We start from the raw sequence: 27442 nt of genomic DNA on the forward strand, positions 1-27442 counted from the left end.
TTGGTGAATGACGCTTCGTCGCTATCTGTCATCGTCCCGTAATTTCTCTTGTGCCCAGTGGCAGAACTGTACACGACGTTCAAAGTGGTCGCCATGCAATTCCTGGTGCATAGAAATATGGTACGGGTGCAATCGATGTTGATGTAGCATTCTCAACACCGACGTTTTTGAGATTCCCGATTCTCGCGCAATTTGTCTGCTACTGATGTGCGGATTAGCCGCGACAGCAGCTGAAACACCTACTTGGGCATCATCATTTGTTGCAGGTCGTGGTTGACATTTCACATGTGGCTGAACACTTCCTGTTTCCTTAAATAACGTAACTATCCGGCGAACTTTCCGGACACTTGGATGATGTCGTCCAGGATACCGAGCAGCATACATAGCACACGCCCGTTGGGCATTTTTATCACAATAGCCATACATCAACACGATATCGACCTTATCCGCAATTGGTAAACGGTCCATTTCAACACGGATAATGTATCACGAAGCAAATACCGTCCGCACTTGCGGAATGGTACGTGATACCACGTACTTATACGTTTGTGACTATTACAGCGCAATCTATCACAAAGCGAAAAAAGTGTTCCAACTTAAACATTCATTTTTTTTACGTACTACACGAATATGAAATAAAAATTGGGGTTCCTATTTAAAAAAAACGCTGTTGATATGCGTTTGACGTATGACAGCGCCATGTGGTTTCCCCCTTCAAGCTAGACGAGTTTCGTTCTTTGTAGTTTTTTAGTTTGATGCTTATTTCGTGAGATATTTGGCCCGATAACTACCAATGGACCACCCAGTATATATATCTGTGTCCTGTGTATGTTGTTTTAAAGAAGTAAATAGCGTGTCGTTGTATAGTACTGTGTGTTCATATATGACTTTTTCCCTTCTACTGAAGCCTTTTGTACGTGATAGTTTTCTGCTATCGTTAATTTGCGACGTAAAGTGTTGCTGTCTGTAAGGATGTGTAGATCAGTTTCGACATTTGTTGGCTGGTGGTTTTCATTTATTTAGAGTTCTGCGACTGTGGATTGTGTGCTGCTACTCTTCAGAACTCTCATGTGTTCTGTGTGCCTTGTTCAGACGTTCCTGCTTGTTTGTCCTATGTGTCAGGATCGGCAGGAGATGCACATTAGTTGGTATATTCCTACACTACCGAAATTGTCTTTAGTTCTTATGCCTTTCTTAGTCTTTTTTGTATTGTGTTGATTGTCTGAATTCTATTGGAATCCTTTGCTTCTTCATTATATTTCTAATTCGATGTACTATTTTATTGTTATGTGTTAGTGTGTATCATTTGTTTCTTTTTTCCGATGTGATGTGGTCCTCCATGTTGTCAGTGTGTTCTGCCTCTGTGTTTCAGACCTTTTCGTTGTGCACTTGTGTGGGTGGTGACTTTCATTGCCTTTGATTATTATCTTGTTGTTGAGCTCGTTCAAAAATGGTTCAAATGGCTCTAAGCAATATGGGACTTAACATCTGAGGTCATCTGTCCCCTAGACTTAAAACTACTTAAACCTAACTAACCTAAGGACATCACACACATCCATGCCCGAGGCAGGATTCGAACCTGCGACCGTAGCAGCAGTGCGGTTCCAGACTGAAACGCCTAGAACTGCTCGGCCGCAACGGCCGGCCTGTTGAGCTTGTTTATGATATCTGTTTCGTGTTCATTTTCAACAGCAATTTGTTTGATTACTTTTAGTTCGTTTGTGTCCTTTTGAGGTTAGGGAGATGTCCTGTTTGACATCTGAATTCTGTGTTTATTTGCCCGCTTGTGCTATCCTCAACAGTAAGTAAAGCGCCCTGAAATACCTGTGGGGATTGTACGCGCCGCAAGACGATAGCAGCTTCGCCCGCCTCGATATCGCTACCAAGTCCGCCCGGATTTGGCCCCGGCACTCAGCGTGGGTGGTAATGGGCTTATCGTGTCTGGAGGGTGACCTACGCACGTGTCCTTCACGTGGTCCTGTCCTGCCGCATTCCACTCTGCTCCTACAAAACCACTCGCCGCCTTAAAGTTGAAAATCAGAAGCTCGAGGTGATACAAAGTAAACAGCACTTCGACTTGCGTGCAGTCGTCGAGAATGTAAATGTTCGTCTATTCAATCTCCGAAAGTTCTTCACCCATTGTTTTGAAAATATATCGTGTTTTATATACCTGTTGGGGCCACATTGCGTTGTTGGTAAAAACATGATGTATGTTTGTTCAAAATCTTAAATCTCAGAAAGTTCTTTATTGATTCCTTTGAAATTTTAGCTCAATATTACATCCGAATATGCGTATGTTTTTATATACCTACTGGAGGTCCATATGATACCATAGGGTGCCCATCCATATTAGAAAAGAGAATAATAAATAAAAATAATAGATATACTATATATATTTTGGTATCATACGGTGCTCTTCTAGGTGTATATGAGACACGTGTGTTCAAAGAAATGTGTCAAAATTTGAATGGAATCAGTGCAGAACTTCCGGAAATTTTAAGATTTTGAACAAATGGACATGATGTTTTTGATAACAACGTATGCCCATATATATCGCGCTCCAGTAGGTATATAAAAACATGCACGGATTTGAATACAATGTCGTGTCAAAATTTCAAATCAATTGCTGAAGAAATTTTGGAGCTTTAAGTTTCTAAACAAACGAACTTTTACATATACATAAATAAAGATATAAATGTTCGTTAGCTCAAAATATTATATGAAACATCTTCTCTGATTGTTTCGAAATTATAACAGGATGTTGCATTCATGTACACACCTGTTCTTATGTACCTATTTTTAATATACATAATGTATCAATAAATATGTAATCGATAAATGGGAAACATTACTACCATAATTTCGAAAAGTGTCTGACACATTTACGTCAAATATTTACACAATGCTCTGATGAACATTCGGACAGACGTAGGGTAAATATTCTTAATATATAAATTTATATGTAATATAAAATAGGGAAAAATGTTTACCAAAAGTGTTAAAAATTGTTCGATCAATTTTGTTCAAATTTTTATACGTTACTGTAACAAATGTGTGGACACATACAGGCTACGTATTTTAATGTATATAATATATACATATACAAATAAGATATATATTAGTGAAACATTATCAGCAAACAGGAACGTTGTATTTGTGGCTTACCAGGTTGTGAGTAGACCTACAACGGAATCAGAATCTTCACAAAAACACGGACAAGGTCAGAGAGAGAGGGTAATGGGAAATGGAGAGAAGAGTGGCAGGAAATTGATATAGAAAGCGGAAAGAAGGAGGTGAACAGGGAGAGGGGAGAGGAAGTGATGGACAGAAAAAGGAGGAAGGAGGTGGAGATGGTCAAAGAAAGGGAGAGGGGGAGAAGGACGGAGACAGGAGGGAGAAAAAGATTAGGACATGTATCCAATGCCCATACAAATTAGAATCGTGTACTTTATCTCCTGTCTCTTTTCCCCTTAACCAGTCTGAGCCAAGCAACGCGCCCCGGTAGCAGCTAGCAGTACATATAAAAACGCTTCCCCTTCGCGCAAGTTGCACAAAAATTGTGTAGCAATAGAAAAGACATCTGAGCACCTTGTGTGCTTACATCACGCCTGGTGTTCGCAGATCTGCTCATGGGTGAAGGACAAGCAGAGCCAGCTGTACAACCTGGTGGAAGAGGTGCGCGACCTCATCGTCAAGGGACAGCTCATCTACACGGTGCGTGACCGCGACGTCGTAGTCACCGAACTCGCCGGTAAGTGCCAGCAAGGGTTACGTGCAGAACCCGAGTACGCGTGGTCACAGTGGAATTTGAATTGTAAGTAGGCTGTTTAGGTTTTTATATTGGTAACGCCACGTAGCGCTCTGTATGAAAATCACTGACTGTGCTGTGCGCAGTCCGTGGCTGGTTGGAATTGTTGTAATATTCGCTATTGTAGTGTTGGACAGTTGGCTGTTAACAGCGCGTAGCGTTGCGCAGTTAGAGGTGAGCCGCCAGCAGTGGTGGATGTGGGGAGAGAGATGGCGGAGTTTTGAGAGCGGATGATCTGGACGTGTGTCCATCAGAGACAGTAAATTTGTAAGACTCGATGTCATGAACTGATGTATATATATATATATATTATGATGACCTTTGAACACTATTAAGGTAAATACATTGTTTGTTCTTTTTTTTTAAAAAAAAAAAAAAAAAAAAAGAGAAGACAAAGAAGACGCATGGAACATTCCATTTCACAAATCGTTAGAAAATTCAGTATTCCGATATCCACAGTGTCAAGAGTATGCCGAGAATACAAAATTTCAGGCATTATATTTCACCACAGCCAACGCAGTGGCCGATGGTCTACACTTAATGACCGAGAGCAGTGCCGTTTGCGAAGAATTGTCAGTGCTAACAGAGAAGCAACGCTGCGTGAAATAACCGCAGAAATCAACGTGGAGCGTACGATGAACGTATCAGTTAGGATAGTGTGGCGAAATTTGGCGTTAATGGGCTGTGGCAGCAGACGGCCGACGCGAGTGGCTTTGCTAACACCACGATGTCGCCAGCAGCACCTCTCCTGGACTCATGACCGTATCAGCTGGATCCTATACAACGGGAAAACCGTGGCCTGATCAGATGAGCCCCGATTTCAGTTGGTAATGGCTGATGGTGGCCCAGACCCCACGAACCCATGGACCTAACTTGTCAACAAGTCACTGAGAAGTTGGCGGTGGCTGCATAATGATGTGGGCTGTGTTTTCATGGAATGGACTGGGTCCTCTCGCGTTAGGAACTTGCTTATTAATAACAGTGAGGCTGTAACTGTTGGTTGGTAATATTTACTGACAAAATGCAACCTAACTCTAGATTGCGCACTTACGGCTATCCTGTGTGGTCGTTTTTTAGTACGACTTTAAAAGAGAGAGGGAGATTGTTAATAGATCACCGATGCGTCGGTTCTCGATTGTGTTCAGGAGACGTACGGATTGATTATGCGAAGGTGTTTTCTTAATTGACCTTTCGACCCAGATTGCCTTCGCACAATCAGAATCTTCGATGAAAATACCTAAGGGACCTATTTGAATATAAAAATGGAAATGAAAGCAAATTAGTTTAATTTCGTAAGAGAAAGATTAACAGATAGGAAGTTGAACACATTAGTGGTCTCCCAAATACAATCGAGACACCGCGATAAACAGCGAACTTGTAACAAAGCTCATATTGAAACGTCCCCTTAGAAAAATTATACATGACTGTGCTTAAACTGACACACAATATTTTTTAGCGCAACGCAATCTGACTTTCAATAATGCCTGCAAGAGAATGGCCCTGACTAAATTCACCTATACGTTTCACAAATCACTTACCTCACAAAAATCTTCGTTACTCGAACTACTGCAATACAGCGAGCGCCACTACTGCCAGCTAAATAAAAGATTCAAACTACTGAAGGCACTTACTACTGATAGGCATAGTTAGCAAATGAAAGATTTTGATAGAGAACAAACAATGTATTTATCTTAATAGTATTAAAATTCATTATATATATATATATATATATATATATATATATATATATATATATATATATATATACTCCTGGAAATTGAAATAAGAACACCGTGAATTCATTGTCCCAGGAAGGGGAAACTTTATTGACACATTCCTGGGGTCAGATACATCACATGATCACACTGACAGAACCACAGGCACATAGACACAGGCAACAGAGCATGCACAATGTCGGCACTAGTACAGTGTATATCCACCTTTCGCAGCAATGCAGGCTGCTATTCTCCCATGGAGACGATCGTAGAGATGCTGGATGTAGTCCTGTGGAACGGCTTGCCATGCCATTTCCACCTGGCGCCTCAGTTGGACCAGCGTTCGTGCTGGACGTGCAGACCGCGTCAGACGACGCTTCATCCAGTCCCAAACATGCTCAATGGGGGACAGATCCGGAGATCTTGCTGGCCAGGGTAGTTGACTTACACCTTCTAGAGCACGTTGGGTGGCACGGGATACATGCAGACGTGCATTGTCCTGTTGGAACAGCAAGTTCCCTTGCCGGTCTAGGAATGGTAGAACGATGGGTTCGATGACGGTTTGGATGTACCGTGCACTATTCAGTGTCCCCTCGACGATCACCAGTGGTGTACGGCCAGTGTAGGAGATCGCTCCCCACACCATGATGCCGGATGTTGGCCCTGTGTGCCTCGGTCGTATGCAGTCCTGATTGTGGCGCTCACCTGCACGGCGCCAACCACGAATACGACCATCATTGGCACCAAGGCAGAAGCGACTCTCATCGCTGAAGACGACATGTCTCCATTCGTCCCTCCATTCACGCCTGTCGCGACACCACTGGAGGCGGGCTGCATGATGTTGGGGCGTGAGCGGAAGACGGCCTAACGGTGTGCGGGACCGTAGCCCAGCTTCATGGAGACGGTTGCGAATGGTCCTCGCCGATACCCCAGGAGCAACAGTGTCCCTAATTTGCTGGGAAGTGGCGGTGCGGTCCCCTACGGCACTGCGTAGGATCCTACGGTCTTGGCGTGCATCCGTGCGTCGCTGCGGTCCGGTCCCAGGTCGACGGGCACGTGCACCTTCCGCCGACCACTGGCGACAACATCGATGTACTGTGGAGACCTCACGCCCCACGTGTTGAGCAATTCGGCGGTACGTCCACCCGGCCTCCCGCATGCCCACTATACGCCCTCGCTCAAAGTCCGTCAACTGCACATACGGTTCACGTCCACGCTGTCGCGGCATGCTACCAGTGTTAAAGACTGCGATGGAGCTCCGTATGCCACGGCAAACTGGCTGACACTGACGGCGGCGGTGCACAAATGCTGCGCAGCTAGCGCCATTCGACGGCCAACACCGCGGTTCCTGGTGTGTCCGCTGTGCCGTGCATGTGATCATTGCTTGTACAGCCCTCTCGCAGTGTCCGGAGCAAGTATGGTGGGTCTGACACACCGGTGTCAATGTGTTCTTTTTTCCATTTCCAGGAGTGTATATATATATATATATATCAATCTACGATATCCAATATTACAAATTTACTGTCTCTGGTGGACACACGTCCAGATCGTCCGTTCTCAAAACTCCGCCATCTCACTCCCCACATCCACCACTGCTGGCGGCTCACCTCCAACTGCGCAACGCTATGCGCTGTTCACATCCAGCTGCGCAACACTATAATGGGCGACAATAATGCAAACTATCCACAGACTGCACACAGCACAGCCAGTGATTTTCATACAGAGCACTGCGTGGCGTTACCAATAAGAGAATCTAAACAGCCTACTTACATAGCCCCCATGCTCCCCACAAAAAATTTTACAAATTGTTTTGCGCACCGGCCAGTACATATTTGTTAAAATTTTTTCACAATTACAATAACAACGAAATCAAATGCACACACTTATTGATACAATGTTGGTCAAAAGCTAAAATTTTCTCACAGTCCATAAAGACAGTCCTGATCGTTCATCACAGTAAAATAGCAGTGTTTTTCTCAAAGTCTAAGCAGTAAAAGAAAATGCACACGGAAGTAGTGGATTTCCATGCAGTCTTGAAGAAGTAGTATTGTCCTTCCAACGGAAAGACAATGCTGACTCTTGACATGCAGACAGGTAATCGGCCACAACAGAGAAAACCCACAGCAGAGTCAGTCGAAGTTTTGAAGCGTATTGGTAGGTAGGTCATCACAGAGCAGACCCACTGCAGTCCTTGAAGAAATAATGGTACTGGTGGGCCATCAAAGACGCAGACCCACTGTAGTCCTTGTAGAAATGATGGTATTGGTGGGCCATCAAAGATGCATACCCACTGTAGTCCTAGTAGAAATAATGGTACTGGTGGGTCATCAAAGGTGTAGACTCACTGTAGTCCTTGTAGAGATGGCCAGCAGCCATCTGTTGCAACTGTGCAGGTGCACAATCACCATCGAAGAGTCTTGCGGACAATATAGCAAGTCCATAAACCACCACTTGTGCACTCACAAAGTTTTAGAAATTGTCCTTAGAACCAGCAATGCTTGTTGAATTATTAACACGCGTGCAAACACTAACAGCCCCCTTTTTTCTCGCATATTCTGCGTGTACTATGACCAACAAAAACGTGTACAGTGAAATGAAACTTAATTTAAAGAACTGGAGTCTATACAATTATAAATTTACAACATAAGAATTCAATTACAAAGGTACAAAACACATCATTAAAGAACATAACAGTGCAGATAACATTTGTAGTAGTACAGGTTTTACAAAAGAATAGAAATAAACAGATACATCAGTGTTACAGGAATTATGACATATGTAAATATATAAAATGATGAGAATAGTTTTTGCAACATTAATTTCACACATGAGCATTAAAACAGAAAAGAATAAATAATGTCTAAACATCTTTACAAAGAAATTAACATAGTATTTGAAAAATTCTACAACATAAATCTTATTAGCTAAACACATAAAGACAGGAAAAACACAAATTCACATAGTGTAATAACACAAAAATACAGGACAGGGTTTGTTTTCAGTGCAACATTTGGTACTGCAGTCCTACCCAAAACTTCATTCTGTAGATCTTTCCTCTTATTTCAACATTTGTTTCCGCCAGAAAAAATCACATCCAAGCATGCTTTTTGTATTCTGTTCACATCCTCTTTCAAAAATATTTTTCTCCACTGTACACTACTTTTTTGGCCAAACCATTTTCTTATAGCTTCTCAATGCATTTCTTCCAAATCATCATAGTTAGTTTCTTATATCGTCTACCCTCTCTTAAGCTAACTTAAATCTACTGAGCTCAGATATATATATCAAGAGACGAGGCAATGCAGCAGCACATAACAAATTTATACAAACAGCAAGACCAAAAAAATGTAAATTGGCAAAGCAAGCAGCAGTAAATCTAAATTAACAGAGCAAATGCAACATTACAACTAATATGAGCCAATATGCAGCAACAAGAAAAATAAATCAGTAGTAAAACTAGCTTAACAGAGTAATACAAAGTGACATTTAGTAGCACTGTGCCTGGCAAACAGCAGCAGCAAATGCTATAACTTATACCTAAACATGAGAAAGCTCAAGCAGAAAAAATATTACAGTAAAAATGGCCATGTTTAATACCTATGTCACATCTTAACACTAGAGTGATGCATCACCTTGATTTATCGACGGAACAAGTTACCCACTCATTGTGGGCATAAAATATCTATATTAGTACATCTATTAAATTTTACTTTAACCAATGCTGCTGCAGCTAGAAACTAGATATTAAACGAAATGAGCAAATATATATATAAAGCAACATATAAAACGTCATTCACTACGCAAATGGCGTCTCCAAAGGCAAAAAAAAATCTCTCAACTAGAAAGACAATAGATGTAAAATGTTTCTCATCATTTTGTTAGGCATTTTAGTAAATATCATAAATTAAGAGCTCCACAGTGTAATCATATATTTTCAAGTTTGAGCGTGTTGTATTTGTGATGCTTTCTACAAAGAAATGTCAATAGCGAGGAAAATGGCCTCTTTTTTTTCTCCACCTAATGGCTTTCTTTTGTCACACGACTATCTCTCAGCTGGGCGCCCAAAACACATTATGTCAAGGTCACTTACCTTTCTTACGGAAATATTTACGACAGCAGTTTCCGCTACAGTGACAGTCTCATATAAAAATTTCACAGGTCAAGAATTTGCGTTACAAATGTGTAGAAACAAAATCCTATAAATATAACAGAGTCGAAAAAATTTTCGCCAGCATTGTGATACATTCACGCATATACACACATTTCATAACTCTTAAAGTACGATTCTTGGTTTCCAACATCCTTTTTCACAAACCAGAGTCCCTAACTTCTATTTATTATTCATATAAATATAAACACATAATAACGTTCCTCATATAGCATCAGTTTATTCATCATAAACATACCTCAACAGCATAATACACATTGTCATCGTAATAATACCATCATAACAGATCAATCACATCTCAGAATCGTCGCAGCTTCTTTCAATAATTTCAAGACATTCAATAAAGTCATCTACCTCAAACGTACTTCAAAAATCATGATCCCTTACCAAATACATCATTCAAAGCTCTCATATTATCACAATGGTTCCAAAAAAGTATGAACAGTTCACAAAGTACAGACAAAATACAATTTCATGAGTGTGAAGTTATCCAACTGTGTAATTGCGTAAACATCTGTCACTGACATAGTAAAAAAATGTTTGTTTCTCCGCTAAATAATCAGGTAGCTGTGTAATTCTGTGTTGGAGAAATATGATACCAATGTGTAAAGTTGTATAAGCAAATACCATATTAGCTAGGGCTCCTTGTACTTGCCACACACATGGTACACAAAGTAAGCGTGTACCCCCCTGAGGATTAATGTAATTATACCCTCAGGTGTTACAGATTATAGCAATTATGTATCACGGAAAACCTTTGTATCATTGTAATTCAAAAATCTTTAAAAATAAATTTTTTAAGTATAAAATTAATCACTCAAATACGTGTCCTTTAGCGCTAAATGTGCGTCTTGCCATAAGATAATTCTGTGGAAGTGTCATAGTTATCGTCCTCTGTAAGCAAAGTTCTGCTGAAGTCAATGTACTCACCTCATCATAAACAAAAGTGAAATGCTATGCGTGTAGATATCGTAGTTATTACGTACATTACCGTGATCAAGAAAGTACTATACTGTAACTATTGTTGTGCTACGAAAAAGGCTGTCACATTGTCGCTATACTACGAAAATTACTACTAAAACATGTTTTACTTTGCAGAATGATACAGAAAAACTGTGCAGATATAAAACAGATACACCGCAAAAAGCAGCAATATAAATTGTGTCACATATTGGTAGCGTCGTGATATAATCGTGTAGCTGTCAAAGAAACCAAATGCTAAGTTATCTATAATCTCACAGAATGTACTGCAAATCCAGAAAGTATTTTCAAGTAAACCAAAATGTTGCATTAAAATCTCATTAGCAGTACCTGTATATTTTCTAAGTATGTAAGCCTTATAGTAGTTACGTAATCGTGCAACTAACAAGCAAGAATGTACACACACAATAACACTGTGTCGTCCGTTCACTATAACAATGCATTCGTAATTACTGTCTAAATATGTTCCCTAGGTTCTAGACTGGATAGTTCATTTTAAAACATAGTTGCATGTTAACAGTTTCTAAGTGTGACAAAGAGTACTAGTAACGTGAAGTAAAAAATTTTATACCAAAGACTAAATTAAAAAACAGATTAGCTCTCAATAAACGGTTTTACATATGAAATGTGGTGCAATCTTTTACCCTTTCTAGTACGCAGAGTTTCAACTCGAAAGCAATTATCATGCGGTATACATCGGTAAAGAATACTGGAATTTTTCTCAATGTTAGCGTCTAGGTTATTTTTCTCTGAGCCAGCCAGCGCAGGTGGCTGCCTGCAGTGCGAGTCATTGTCTGTTTCTTTGTTGGCGCGCGTCGTTATTAGGATTAGGGGACCTAACTTCTACAAATTCACCTTGTTGAGAGGGCCCTGACCTGTTTGAATCCCGCCAGTTCTGATGCAATTCAGGTCCGTCGTTACGATTATACTGTCTGTCGTCATGTCGGTAGATTCCATAATTTCTTTCTTGTCGGTCACCTGGTGGAGAATTTCTCCCTGAATTGTAACTGTGCACTGAACTGTTGCGTCGGAAGTTATTCTGTCTCGCTTGATAATAATTGTTTTTGTTCCCATATTGTCTGTTTCCCCCCCCCCATGAACCATGGACCTTGCCGTTGGTGGGGAGGCTTGCGTGCCTCAGCGATACAGATTGCCGTACCGTAGGTGCAACCACAACGGAGGGGTATCTGTTGAGAGGCCAGACAAATGTGTGGTTCCTGAAGAGGGGCAGCAGCCTTTTCAGTAGTTGCAAGGGCAACAGTCTGATCTGGCCTTGTAACAATAACCAAAACGGCCTTGCTGTGATGGTACTGAGAACGGCTGAAAGCAAGGGGAAACTACAGCCGTAATTTTTCCCGAGGGCATGCAGCTTTACTGTATGATTACATGATGATGGCGTCCTCTTGGGTAAAATATTCCGGAGGTAAAATAGTCCCCCATTCGGATCTCCGGGCGGGGACTACTCAAGAGGATGTCGTTATCAGGAGAAAGAAAACTGGCGTTCTACGGATCGGAGCATGGAATGTCAGATCCCTTAATCGGGCAGGTAGGTTAGAAAATTTAAAAAGGGAAATGGATAGGTTGAAGTTAGATATAGTGGGAATTAGTGAAGTTCGGTGGCAGGAGGAACAAGACTTCTGGTCAGGTGACTACAGAGTTATAAACACAAAATCAAATAGGGGTAATGCAGGAGTAGGTTTAATAATGAATAGGAAAATAGGAATGCGGGTAAGCTACTACAAACAGCATAGTGAACGCATTATTGTGGCCAAGATAGATACGAAGCCCACACCTACTACAGTAGTACAAGTTTATATGCCAACTAGCTCTGCAGATGACGAAGAAATTGAAGAAATGTATGATGAAATAAAAGAAATTATTCAGATTGTGAAGGGAGACGAAAATTTAATAGTCATGGGTGACTGGAATTCGAGTGTAGGAAAAGGGAGAGAAGGAAACATAGTAGGTGAATATAGATTGGGGGACAGAAATGAAAGAGGAAGCCACCTGGTAGAATTTTGCACAGAGCACAACATAATCATAGCTGACACTTGGTTTAAGAATCATGAAAGAAGGTTGTATACATGGAAGAACCCTGGAGATACTAAAAGGTATCAGATAGATTATATAATGGTAAGACAGAGATTTAGGAACCAGGTTTTAAATTGTAAGACATTTCCAGGGGCAGATGTGGACTCTGACCACAATCTATTGGTTATGACCTGTAGATTAAAACTGAAGAAACTGCAAAAAGGTGGGAATTTAAGGAGATGGGACCTGGATAAACTAAAAGAACCAGAGGTTGTACAGAGATTCAGAGAGAGCATAAGGGAGCAATTGACAGGAATGGGGGAAATAAATACAGTAGAAGAAGAATGGGTAGCTTTGAGGGATGAAGTAGTGAAGGCAGCAGAGGATCAAGTAGGTAAAAAGACGAGGGCTAGTAGAAATTCTTGGGTAACAGAAGAAATATTGAATTTAATTGATGCAAGGAGAAAATATAAAAATGCAGTAAGTGAAACAGGCAAAAAGGAATACAAACGTCTCAAAAATGAGATCGACAGGAAGTGCAAAATGGCTAAGCAGGGATGGCTAGAGGACAAATGTAAGGATGTAGAGGCCTATCTCACTAGGGGTAAGATAGATACCGCCTACAGGAAAATTAAAGAGACCTTTGGAGAAAGGAGAAACACTTGTATGAATATCAAGAGCTCAGATGGAAACCCAGTTCTAAGCAAAGAAGGGAAAGCAGAAAGGTGGAAGGAGTATATAGAGGGTCTATACAAGGGCGATGTACTTGAGGACAATATTATGGAAATGGAAGACGATGTAGATGAAGATGAAATGGGAGATACGATACTGCATGAAGAGTTTGACAGAGCACTGAAAGACCTGAGTCGAAACAAGGCCCCCGGAGTAGACAATATTCCATTGGAACTACTGACGGCCGTGGGAGAGCCAGTCCTGACAAAACTCTACCATCTGGTGAGCAAGATGTATGAAACAGGCGAAATACCCTCAGACTTCAAGAAGAATATAATAATTCCAATCCCAAAGAAAGCAGGTGTTGACAGATGTGAAAATTACCGAACTATCAGCTTAATAAGTCACAGCTGCAAATTACTAACACGAATTCTTTACAGACGAATGGAAAAACTAGTAGAAGCCAACCTTGGGGAAGATCAGTTTGGATTCCGTAGAAACACTGGAACACGTGAGGCAATACTGACCTTACGACTTATCTTAGAAGAAAGATTAAGGAAAGGCAAACCTACGTTTCTAGCATTTGTAGACTTAGAGAAAGCTTTTGACAATGTTGACTGGAATACTCTCTTTCAAATTCTAAAGGTGGCAGGGGTAAAATACAGGGGGCGAAAGGCTATTTACAACGTGTACAGATACCAGATGGCAGTTATAAGAGTCGAGGGACATGAAAGGGAAGCAGTTGTTGGGAAGGGAGTAAGACAGGGTTGTAGCCTCTCCCCGATGTTGTTCAATCTGTATATTGAGCAAGCAGTAAAGGAAACAAAAGAAAAATTCAGAGTAGGTATTAAAATTCATGGAGAAGAAATAAAAACTTTGAGGTTCGTCGATGACATTGTAATTCTGTCAGAGACAGCAAAGGACTTGGAAGAGCAGTTGAATGGAATGGACAGTGTCTTGAAAGGAGGATATAAGATGAACATCAACAAAAGCAAAACAAGGATAATGGAATGTAGTCGAATTAAGTCGGGTGATGCTGAGGGAATTAGATTAGGAAATGAGGCACTTAAAGTAGTAAAGGAGTTTTGCTATTTGGGGAGCAAAATAACTGATGATGGTCGAAGTAGAGAGGATATAAAATGTAGGCTGGCAATGGCAAGGAAAGCATTTCTGAAGAAGAGAAATTTGTTAACATCCAGTATTGATTTAAGTGTCAGGAAGTCATTTCTGAAAGTATTCGTATGGAGTGTAGCCATGTATGGAAGTGAAACATGGACGATAAATAGTTTGGACAAGAAGAGAATAGAAGCTTTCGAAATGTGGTGCTACAGAAGAATGCTGAAGATTAGATGGGTAGATCACATAACTAATGAGGAAGTATTGAATAGGATTGGGGAGAAGAGAAGTTTGTGGCACAACTTGACCAGAAGAAGGGATCGGTTGGTGGGACATGTTCTGAGGCATCAAGGGATCACCAATTTAGTATTGGAGGGCAGCGTGGAGGGCAAAAATCGTAGAGGGAGACCAAGAGATGAATACACTAAGCAGATTCAGAAGGATGTAGGTTGCAGTAGGTACTGGGAGATAAAAAAACTTGCACAGGATAGAGTAGCATGGAGAGCTGCATCAAACCAGTCTCAGGACTGAAGACCACAACAACAACAACAACATTGTCTGTTTCTGTGGATATCTCTGTCATATTCATTACTACAGAAATGCGATCTTTCTCTGTAAATATTATTATTCTGCCAACGGTTGTCATATGGCTGGTGTCTGTTTTGGTCACGATTTACGTTGTAAGAATAGCCTAGTCGTGTCCAGTTATTATTTCTGTCATCGCAAAATTGTGACGGATGTGACCTGTAATTGTTGTGTTCCTGTTTTCGCGTTCCGCGATTGTCAGTGTCAATTTCTAATTATTGTAAGAGTCCCTGAAAAGCTTCAATGTCGTCTTTGCAACGTCCTGCCAAAATAATATGTCGTATATGTTCAGGCACTTTGATTAAGCAAATGCGGATGAGTTCTGAGGAGCTGTATGGGTTTGACAGGTACTGATGTCTTCGAAATATTTCACAAGACTGGAAAATTCAGATTGTTCGAAATGTTTCATCATTATGATGCTATGTTTTACTTGGTCTTGTGTAGCTTGAGACCAATATGCTGAGAGGAAGGCATGATAAAATTCTCCTTCATTGTGACAATCGTGAATGACCGATCGCATTCTTACAGCTGGTTCATTCTCTAAATAGCCACACATAAATTCTAATCTGTGCTCTAATGACCAGTTGGGAGGAAAACAATGACAGAATTGATGAAGCCACGCTTGTGGATGAATGTCGTTGCCGGAATTCTTAAATGTTTTGAATTTACGTGTAGTAATAAACAGCTTATAGTCAAAATCATCATGTCGACGAGTTGCATATCGATCATTGTTACTTCGTTTCGGCGGTTCCATCTCAATATTCGGTGTACCTTGCCAATTTCTTTCATAATTTCCGAAGTACCCCGTGTTATTATTTTGTGGCTGTTCGGTATTTCTATGTCCCTCTTCCCGTATTGGAGCGCGAGTGTCCTCTGAAATACGTAATTCTTGTATTACCTGTGTCAGCTGATCTTGTACTTCCCGCATTTCTCTTTGGTGTTGCGTATTAATTTGATTCTGATTTTGTTTAAATTTCCTAATTTGTTCGCACTCTTCTGTGTCATTAAAGACTACCGGTTTTGTGTCATTCAGATTATCATCTGCCTTCGTAGATAAATTATTTAGCTGATCCGAAAGTTCAACTACTTTCTCTGATAATGAACTAATTTCCTCCATGTGTCTTTCTGAACCAATTTTCAGAGTATCTACTGTGTCCTTTAAGTTTTCCTGAGTTTTTGCAAGTTGCGTAACCGAATCGGTAGATGCAACTGAGTCAATTTTAGCTTGCAAGGTCTCATGATTTTCATGAACAATAGTTTGTAGTTCTTTTATAGCTGCTTCGTGATTCTGTAATGCAGTTTCATGCCGCGAAAAAATAGGTTGGAAATGCTCACAAATTTGTGTTTTTACGTCATTACAGACTTTTTGACATTTCGATTCGACTGTATGTAACTCAGTCTACATTTACATCTACATCCATACTCCGCAAGCCACCTGACGGTGTGTGGCGGAGGGTACCCTGAGTACCTCTATCGGTTCTCTCTTCTATTCCAGTCTCGTATTGTTCGTGGAAAGAAAGATTGTCGGTATGCTTCTGTGTGGGCTTTAATCTCTCTGATTTTATCCTCATGGTCTCTTCGCGAGATATATGTAGGAGGGAGCAATATACTGCTTGACTCTTCGGTGAAGGTATGTTCTCGAAACTTTAACAAAAGCCCGTACCGAGCTACTGAGCGTCTCTCCTGCTGAGTCTTACACTGGAGTTTATCTATCATCTCCGTAACGCTTTCGCGATTACTAAATGATCCTGTAACGAAGCGCGCTGCTCTCCGTTGGATCTTCTCTATCTCTTTTATCAACCCTATCTGGTATGGATCCCACACTGCTGAGCAGTATTCAAACAGTGGGCGAACAAGCGTACTGTAACCAACTTCCTTTGTTTTCGGATTGCATTTCCTTAGGATTCTTCCAATGAATCTCAGTCTGGCATCTGCTTTACCGACGATCAACTTTATATGATCATTCCATTTTAAATCCCTCCTAATGCCTACTCCCAGATAATTTATGGAATTAACTGCTTCCAGTTGCTGACCTGCTATTCTGTAGCTAAATGATAAGGGATCTATCTTTCTATGTATTTGCAGCACATTACACTTGTCTACATTGAGATTCAACTGCCATTCCCTGCACCATGCGTCAATTCGCTGCAGATTCTCCTGCATTTCAGTACAATTTTCCGTTGTTACAACCTCTCGATACACCACAGCATCATCTGCAAAAAGCCTCAGTGAACTTCCGATGTCATCCACAAGGTCATTTATGTATATTGTGAATAGCAACGGTCCTATGACACTCCCCTGCGGCACACCTAAAATCACTCATACTTTAGAAGTCTTCTCTCCATTGAGAATGACATGCTACGTTCTGTTATCTAGGAACTCTTCAGTCACACAATTGGTTTGATAGTCAATATGCTCTTACTTTGTTCATTAAACGACTGTGGGGAACTGTATCGCCTTGCGGAAGTCAAGAAACACGGCATCTACCTGGGAACCCGTGTCTATGGCCCTCTGAGTCTCGTGGACGAATAGCGCGAGCTGGGTTTCACACGACCGTCTTTTTCGAAACCCATGCTGATTCCTACAGAGTAGATTTCTAGTCTCCAGAAAAGTCATTATACTCGAACATAATACGTGTTCCAAAATTCTACAACTGATCGACGTTAGAGATATAGGTCTATAGTTCTGCACATCTGTTCGACGTCCCTTCTTGAAAACGGGGATGATCTGTGCCCTTTTCCAATCCTTTGGAACGCTACGCTCTTCTAGAGACCTACAGTACACCGCTGCAAGAAGAGGGGCAAGTTCCTTCGCGTACTCTGTGTAAAATCGAACTGGTATCCCATCAGGTCCAGCGGCCTTTCCTCTTTTGAGCGATTTTAATTGTTTCTCTATCCCTCTGTCGTCTATTTCTATATCTACCATTTTGTCATCTGTACGACAATCTAGAGAAGGATCTACAGTGCAGTCTTCCTCTGTGAAACAGCTTTGGAAAAAGACGTTTAGTATTTCGGCCTTTAGACTGTCATCCTCTGTTTCAGTACCATTTTGGTCACAGAGTGTCTGGACATTTTGTTTTGATCCACCTACCGCTTTGTCATAAGACCAAAATTTCTTAGGATTTTCTGCCAAGTCAGTACATAGAACTTTACTTTCGAATTCACTGAACGCCTCTCGCATACCCTCCTTACTCTACATTTCGCTTCGCGTAATTTTTGTTTGTCTGCAAGGCTTTGGCTATGTTTATGTTTGCTGTGAAGTTCCCTTTGCTTCCGCAGCAGTTTTCTAACTCGGTTGTTGTACCATGGTGGCTCTTTTCCATCTCTTACGATCTTGCTTGGCACATACTCATCTAACGCATATTGTACGGTGGTTTTGAACTTTGTCCACTGATCCTCAACACTATCTGTACTTGAGACAAAACTTTTGTGTTGAGCCGTCAGGTACTCTGTAATCTGCTTTTTGTCACTTTTACTAAACAGAAAAGTCTTCCTACCTTTTTTAGTATTTCTATTTACGGCTGAAATCATCGATGCCGTAACCGCTTATGATCGCTGATTCCCTGTTCTGAGTTAACTGTTCCAAATAGTTCGGGTCTGTTTGTCACCAGAAGGTCTAATATGTTATCGCCACGAGTCGGTTCTCTGTTTAACTGCTCAAGGTAGTTTTCAGATAAAGCACTTAAAAAAATTTCACTGGATTCTTTGTCCCTATCACCCGTTATGAACGTTTGAGTCTCCCAGTCTATATCCGGCAAATTAAAATCTCCACCCAGAACTATAACATGGTGGGGAAATCTACTGGAAATATTTTCCAAATTATCCTTCAGGTGCTCAGCCACAACAGATGCTGAGCCAGGGGGCCTATAGAGACATCCAATTACCATATCTGAGCCTGCTTTAACCGTGACCTTCACCCAAATCATTTCACATTTCGGATCTCCATCAATTTTCTTCGATACTATTGCAAGTAGTTAAAACTTCACATGTTTGTTTAAGTGTGGTGTCTAACTTTTGAAGATTTTGTTCCATTGCGTCTAACTGTTGCTGTGTTAGTCTCTGGTGTTGTTCCATTGTGTCTAACATTTGAAGCTTTTGCTGTGTTTGTCTCTGATTTTGTTCCATTGTGTCTAACTTTTGAAGCTTTTGGTGTGTTTGTCTCTGATTTTGTTCCATTTGTTGCATTAATTGCAATAATAATGTATTAGTGTCTGGAATCTGTTTCTCTATGCTTTTTGGCAGTGCATTTTCACAGGCAACATTCACATTTTGATAAGCAGAAAATGTGTCTTGACTCATTTGAGAAAACGGTGAGGACCCAAAACCTGGGTCTACAGTATTTGCAATATTGTGTTCTGTCATTTCGGATTCCTGAGGCGAGCTGTTGCCGACCGATCGATCGATAATGCTCCCCTGTTCACTATTTGTTTCACTGTCTACACCATTATTTGCTGCCTGCTCCATTCCCCTATGCACAGTTACCAAATTACTACTTCGAATGTCTGTTAATTCATTACACAGTGGTGTTGATAAGCTACGCTCATCGTCACTATTATTTCTAAGTTTACTTTGGAGCCTAGTGTTACGTTTTTCACACGTCATTATTGTCACAATATTTCACACGATAACACAGAAAAGCACAATTTGAAGAGCAAAATAAGAAAACACATTAACATAGCACTGAAAATAATATCTAGTTAATTGCCAGCGCAGCTGCGAAATACTTGGTGCAAATCTACATGCATGCCACAACTGTTTTACTGTACAACAATGAAAGACTGCAACTACAAAGCAGATTCTCTCTACAATTACGCGCTAGCAAGAAACAAAAGCTACACTAATTACACAAACTGCAAGAGAAAATCAGAAGATTCCAGTGAGGTATCCTCGGCTAAGGGTCGACATATGAAACGTCCCCTTAGAAAAATTATACATGACTGTGCTTAAACTGACACACAATATTTTCTAGTGCAACGCAATCTGACTTTCAATAATCCCTACAAGAGAATGGCCCTGACTAAATTCACCTATACGTTGCACAAATCACTTACCTCACAAAAATCTTCGTTACTCGAACTACTGCAACACAGCGAGCGCCACTACTGCCAGCTAAATAAAAGATTCAAACTACTGAAGGCACTAACTACTGATGGGCATAGTTAGCAAATGAAAGATTTTGATAGAGAACAAACAATGTATTTACCTTAATAGTGTTCAAAAGTCCATGATATCCAATATTACCAATTTACTGTCTCTGATGGACACACGTCCAGATCGTCCGTTCTCAAAACTCCGCCATCTCACTCCCCACATCCACCACTGCTGGCGGCTCACCTCCAACTGCGCAACGCTACGTGCTGTTCACATCCAGCTGCCCAACACTACAATGGCCGACAACAATGCAAACTAGCCACAGACTGCACACAGCACAGCCAGTGATTTTCATACAGAGCAATACGTGGCGTTACCAATAAGAAAACCTAAACAGCCTACTTACAATATACAATTTGAACATCATTTTTTGTTAGTGAAAGAAAAGAATAAGAAGAAAATTACTGCATCGTAAGATATTAATATATTTTGAACAAACTGGCATTAAACTTTTACACATTGACAAATAAACAATACATGCATGCCTTACATCTGATATTGCTTATGTAAATGGCGCAGTCCAATAATCGCTGCTTTGTCAGTCCGTTTCTTCTTAAAATTAAATTTTCTTGCGTGTGAGTAAGTACATTGTATCCTCACCCGGGTTACCGAAATGTTTGTTCGTCGTTTCACATAGTTTTTACACAAAATAAAAATACAACTTGTAGCAGTGCTATGTAGTACGTCCTAACATGTCGGCGACCAAAAATACAAGGGATAATGAAGTCTCTTGAATATTTCTTAACAAAAGATAGATTGTTCCTTCTTCTGTTTCGCAGCTTCTTGCTATCAAGCGCTGCGGCAATGATTTTAAATACCTGCGTCCAGCGGGTCATAGTGTTTATTCAGAATATTTAAATGCTGGACGCGCGTTTTGGTATTAGCGAACATTTAAAAAAAATATTTCATCTCTTTACTCTCGCGCTGTGATGCTTAGCATCTTTACGAACTACAGCTCGTTGGCTGTCCTTTTCTTTAATGACAAATATCTCACATGCAAAGTAGCTGAAATCCAATAATATTACAGTCCTCAAGTCAAACTGAAACGATCATTGACTAGAAATGAATATTTTCGGCTATTTGGAGACCATTTCCTGCCATTCATGGACTTCATGTTCCCAAACAACGATGGAACTTTTATGAATGACAATGCGCAATGTCGCCGGGCCGCAATTGCTCGTAATTGGTTTGAAGAACGTTTTGAAGAATTCGGGAGTACGATTTGGCCACCCATATCGCCCGAATGAGTCCCATCGGCCATTTATGGTCATAGTCGGGTGTTTAGTTCGTGTACAGTATCCTTCACCTACAACACTTCCGCAATTATGGACGGCTATAGAGGCAGTATGGACTTCCAGTGATATGTTGTGTCCGTGACCGAGCTGCAGCACTACGCCGGGCGAAAGAGGTGCGACACGATATTAGGACGTATCCAATGACTTTTGTCACCTCAGTGTATGTTGGTAATATATTACGTGATATTCATGACCACCAGTAGTAAGAATATAAACCTTTGAAAGCTTTAAATAAAATAGAAAAGTATACAATTTGTTTGACTAATATTACCAAAGAGGAGTGGATTAAATATTTTAAAAACCTGTGGTATCATACATGGGAGAGAAGAAAAGAAAGATCCAGAATCAGAAGTAAACGCCCTAGATGACCTAACAATGAAAGTACTAACAGCAGCTTCGAAAACCACAAAAAAACGAAAAGCAACAGGTTTAGATGGAATTAATCCTAAGTTAATTAATTGTGGACGATTGTAACTACATCTAAAATTGTTACATTTGTTTAACCTATGTTGCTGGCCCGAGTGGCCGAGCGGTTCTAGGCGCTTCAGTCGGGAACCGCACGACCGCTACGGTCGCAGGTTCGAATCCTGCCTCGGGCATGGATGTGTGTGATGTCCTTAGGTTAGTTAGGTTTAAGTAGTTCTAAGTTCTAGGGGACTGATGACCTCAGAAGTTAAGTCCCACAGTGCTCAGAGCCATTTGAACAATGTTTTAACATATGTTGGAAGCAACAAGATGTAGCACAAAAAAGGAAGAAAGCAAAAGCAATATCGACATATAAGAAAGGCGAAAGAATATATGTCAAAATGCTGAGGGATAAACCTCTATGACGCAGCATATAGAGAACTTTAAACACAAGTCTAAAAACGGTAGCACAATGTTTGCTAGTGGAGGAGGAACAGGTTGGATTCATATTACAACAGTTTGCTGCAAAGCAGAGAGACTTTAACAAAAAACACTTATTGGTTTTATAGATATTGGGAAAGTTTTGATAAAGTGCTTAGAGAAAAGTTATGCAGAATAGTGGGTACGGGCGTTACTCTTTACAGCTTATAGCAGCTATCAAAAGTCTGTATAAAGAAACGCCAGAAATCTTAGATGTAGAAGGCATATACACAGACACAATACAAGTACATAAAGAAGCTAGACAGGGATGTAATTTATCCCGTACGCTGATCAATATTTGATGATGATGTTTGCAGATTGGATCCTAAGATAAACATCGGAGTACAACTAAATAATTCGGTGCAACTAAAATCACTCCTATATGCTGACAAACTTACACGATTTTTTTCAAGATAAGATGATTTATAAAAAGGAATTTATGAACTAAATAAAATATGAACCGGATATAATACGAAAATATCTTCTAGTAAATCTATGTCAATGGCATTTTGTAGAAAATATTCAGTGAGAAGTAACATAGTAGTTGGTGAAAAAAGCAATAGAAAAGATAAGATATTTTAGCTATTTTGGATGTAAAATATTGTATGAATACGAAGAACATATTCATATTTGGAAGTATCTGTGGAACAATTAACAGAACCTTAAAAAAAATAAACCACAGAAAAAAACACGAGTGAAAATATAACAGTTTCATGAAAGTGAATCGTGGGTATTGAATAAAAGACAAAAAACAAATACAAGGAGTAGAAATAAGATTTCTTAGAGCAGTGAAGGGATGTAAAAAAATAAAAATAAAAAAACCTAATGACGATATCCGAAAGGAGTTGAAAATTTGGAAGGTGAAAGAAAAACTGGATGAAAAAAAAGAAATTGAATGAACAAGTACGGAGAATGGATCCAGGGAGATTACCACGTCAGATAAAAAAACTTTAAACCAGCAGGGAACAGATATCTTGGCAGACCGAGAAGAAAATGGAAACCATAATAAACCATAGTTGACCTAATACGGAAAGTACAGTATAGAAGACTGGTGACAGCGATGCCAGTAGGACCAGTTCCACGTGCTTATTTCCTCTCTGAATTCTCGTTAAGTGTTCCTGCTCAAAAGTGGAATGCCCAATCTCTGCACGCAGCTTGATTGTTATCTTTCTTGACGTTTTAATTGTTATAATTTTTATGATAATTTGAACGGTTATTGAGTGTTTTTCTATTGTTATTCATAATTCCATACATTCGGAAGTAAATATAGCATTAATTTTTAACATTCCTTGTGAAACGAAATACGACTGTACAGCCATGGGCGTGGCTCCCCAGGGCTGTTAGACAGCGTATTTCCGGAGCAGGAGGGGTGTGTCTGGGAGTGGTGGCACCCCGTTATCCGTACGAGGTATTCTGGGAGCGACGTCTGAGTCCTGTGCTTCCTGAGGATATTTTCGGCGTTACAGGGAGTTGCTTACTAGGAGCGGACACGTATACCGACAGAGGTCTCATGTTCCTGGCTGTCGACTGAGTTTTTCTGGTGCTATGGCCTGATGCACCTAGGATTATGAAGTGTCTCTCCTGGTACTCGTGTCTTCTCCGGTGTCTGTACAGCACCGGCGTCGTTTTGTTGTGACAGAGTGAAATGAGTGCCGATACTGTCAGACTCTCTAGCAATTTGCCGGAAGTGTCGAACTTTACACTCGTTTGCATTCCAAACGACGTTTGAATGTTGTCGTAAACAGCTATGTTCTCTTCATTCATTAGTGGCAGCATCAAGAATTAAATCATTTCCTAGTTGTTTCTCCCTCTCAGAAGTATTACTATAACCAACCCATATTCGGTAGCCAACGCTCTACTTTTCCGTATTATTGTTTGTACTTCAGCAGTGTCCTTAGTATTCCGGCTCCATCCATTTTTGCCCCAAGTATATTCGAATTGTGACTCTATTTTGCTTTTTCCTTGTCCTGGTTGAATATATTTGCTTCTAGTTCGATATTTTCTTTTCGCTTCGTATATAGTAATCCTAATCCGCCCATTCTTTTGGAGAACTCATATCTTTTACAACATTTACATCCATAGAGCAATTTCGGTTTTGTTAATTTATGCAATTTAAGCATCGTCTGACTTGCTATCCCCAAAGCTATACTTGATGTGTCACATAAGGAATAAACTTTCCTCTTCTCTCTACTGATGTTAACGTTGAACGTCTATTTAATCTCGTAAACATGATATAACAGTTTGTATCATTGTTTGACTATTAAATAGCTATCTTATCTCTCTCTCCTTTTCGTTGAGTGCCTATATTCTGGTCTTTACTGTGGAGATATTCATATTATAATCATTCACTGTCACACGCAAGTACAGACCCCGTTTTTCTCTTCCTCATATTCGATTAAAGCCACTGAATAAAGACAAAAAGATATTAGTAATTTTGAAATCCGTGAGTAATTTAGTTGACTATTTGTAGGCAACATCATCCACAAAATATTTAAAATATTGAGAGAAAATGTATAACTTAATATCAACTTTTGTCGTACCACCACGTGAAACTCCTTATAGTTGCGTACTTTGTTGATAAAATAATTATGCCCCTCATTGTCGATGATGGACTATTTCATCGTTTATATTGTTTTTGTGTGAATTTAATTAAGCTCAATGGATTGAGACGCCAGTATTAGTTTATTATTGTCGTTTTTCCAAAGGTATTTTTGAATAATAGTAATGAAATCATGTTACGGAATTCGCATAAAGCGTCAACTTCCGTAAATATTTCAATCTTTGACGACATGCCCCACTTGTGAATTACTGTTCAACATGCTTCCTTTCAAATACTTCCTCCAACCGAATGTTCACGATCGGCAGCACCTCAAGATTATACGTTAACGAGTGCCTTGTTGACGCGTGTTCAAAAACAAGCAACCGCAAAACTCATTTAATCGTTGAGTTCAGAGGCACCTAACCACACGTTGTCGCAGAGGCTGCATCTTTTCTCGTATCTATCGAGATGCAGCAACAGTGTTAAGTTCGGACGTATATAATTTACACAACTCTTACTAAAAGACCAGGAAATCCTTGTCCAGCAATATCTGAAATAACTTCACAATGTTTATCTTGTCGACAACTTCCTTATAATCAATTAAAGCGACTTAACTTGGTCATTTCATAGTGAATATACAGTCAGTGAACTGTCAGTTTTAAAAACCATTTATAAGTAGTTCTGCCATCTCGTACATATGTCTTTCAGTTATCATGATAGGAATTTTGAATACTGTGCGTAATCGGCTTAAGCCTTTGTGCTTTACAGCTTTCATTTTGTCACCGTTCTTAAATACTGTACACATTTCTACAACATTTTAATTCCCAGGTACAAATCCGAGCGCCCAACTGCTATTTAAGAAACTCAGCAATAATATTTTAAGGCTCGGTAATGCTTGCTTAAACAATTTAGATACTTATGAGACCACACTCTGAATTCCTCTTTTTATAATATTGACATCATCATCATCATCATCATCAGCCAGTTCAATCATTAAATGATGTGGCCTCTTCGAGTCGTGGATTCAGGTAGGCTTTCAGCAGTCTTCTCCAAGTGGGACGGTCTTGGGCAGTTCTCTGCCAGGTGTTACCAGCGATCTTCTTGATGTCTTTGTCCCATCTGTCTGGTGGTCTTCCTCTAGGACTCCGGTGCTCTCTCGGACTCCACTCCAGTACTAGCTTCGTCCATCTGTTGTCTTTTCTTCCTGCGACGTGGCCAGCCCACTGCCATTTCCAGGAACCTACTGTCTCTAAGATGTCATTAACCTTCGTCACAGACCGGATGTCATCTGCCCTTTTCCTGTCCTTTCTTGTATAGCCCAGCATTGATCTCTCCATGGCTCTCTGTGCTGTCCTAAGTTTCCCTTTTGTAAATGAGTTCAGTGTCCATGTCTCGCAGCCATACGTCATCACAGGAAGAATGTATTGATCAAATACTGCTTCCTTCAGATTTACTGGCATTTTTGATCTGAATACTTTTGAATTCTTCCCAAATGCTTGCCAGCCAAGCGTGATGCGTCGATAGATTTTTGGCTTTATGTTTCCCTTCACATTTATAATCTGGCCTAGGTAGACATATTCACTGACCTCTTCTAGTGGACTGTCCTTGACTTTCACATCTCCAGCTGGGACCCATTTGTTGGACATTACTTTTGTTTTGGAAAGGTTCATGTTCAAGCCAACCAGCTGACATTCCGATGCAAGATCTGTAACTAAGTTTTGGAGCTCTGCGAAGTCTTTGGCCGGTAAGTCAATATCATCAGCAAATCTCAAGTTGGTAAGCCTTCTTCCATTAATTCCCTTACCTTCCCAGCTCGGTTTTGACATAGCCATTTCCAATACAACAGAGAACAGTTTTGGGGAGATGGGATCGCCTTGCTTGACATCCCTAATGATGCGGAATTCTTGAGTTGATTCGCCGATGTTAACATAAGATGAAGAATTCTCGTAGGTTTTCCTGAGCACTTCAATGTATGCTGCTCCCACTCCTTGCTCACTCAAAGCTTGGAGGACAGCTACGTGGCTAACGGAGTCAAATGCCTTTTCAAAGTCAACAAAGGCAACGCAGAGAGGCAGTTGGTATTCATTCGCTCTGCTTATGACTTCACTAACGGTCAGAATGTGGTCAGTAGTGCTAAAATTGCTTCGGAATCCTGCTTGTTCTTTAGGTTGGGCTGAGTCTAGGGTGGAACTAATTCAGTTTAACAAGATCTTTGTGAAAATTTTGTACAAAATTGAGAGCAAGCTGATAGGACGGTAGTTTTTAATATTGTGAATCCTTGCTTTCTTGTGTATCAATATAATCTTAGCCTTGTTCCACGATAGTGGGATTGAAACATAGTGCAGGCAGGAAGTAAATACTTTTGCCAAGTGATTTATTGTTACCTCTCCTGCCAGTTTGAGGATGTCAACGCTGAGCTCATCATCACCCGGCACTGTTCCCTTCTTCATGCTATCTAGAGCACACTTGACTTCCGATGGGAGTATATCTGGAACAC

General features: G+C 40.4%; 1 protein-coding gene across 1 annotated transcript in view; it reads left to right on the forward strand.

The window, feature by feature from the left end:
• Positions 1-27442, forward strand: part of LOC124775083 (myosin heavy chain kinase B) — an 85146-nt gene that overhangs the window by 43891 nt on the left and 13813 nt on the right. Inside the window, exon 3 of the mRNA XM_047249894.1 lies at positions 3622-3751. Coding sequence (XP_047105850.1) covers positions 3622-3751 — 130 coding nt within the window. The remainder of the gene's footprint in view (positions 1-3621; positions 3752-27442) is intronic.

This window comes from Schistocerca piceifrons, chromosome 1 (genome assembly GCF_021461385.2).
Source record: "Schistocerca piceifrons isolate TAMUIC-IGC-003096 chromosome 1, iqSchPice1.1, whole genome shotgun sequence".
Taxonomy (NCBI): Eukaryota; Metazoa; Arthropoda; class Insecta; order Orthoptera; family Acrididae; genus Schistocerca; species Schistocerca piceifrons.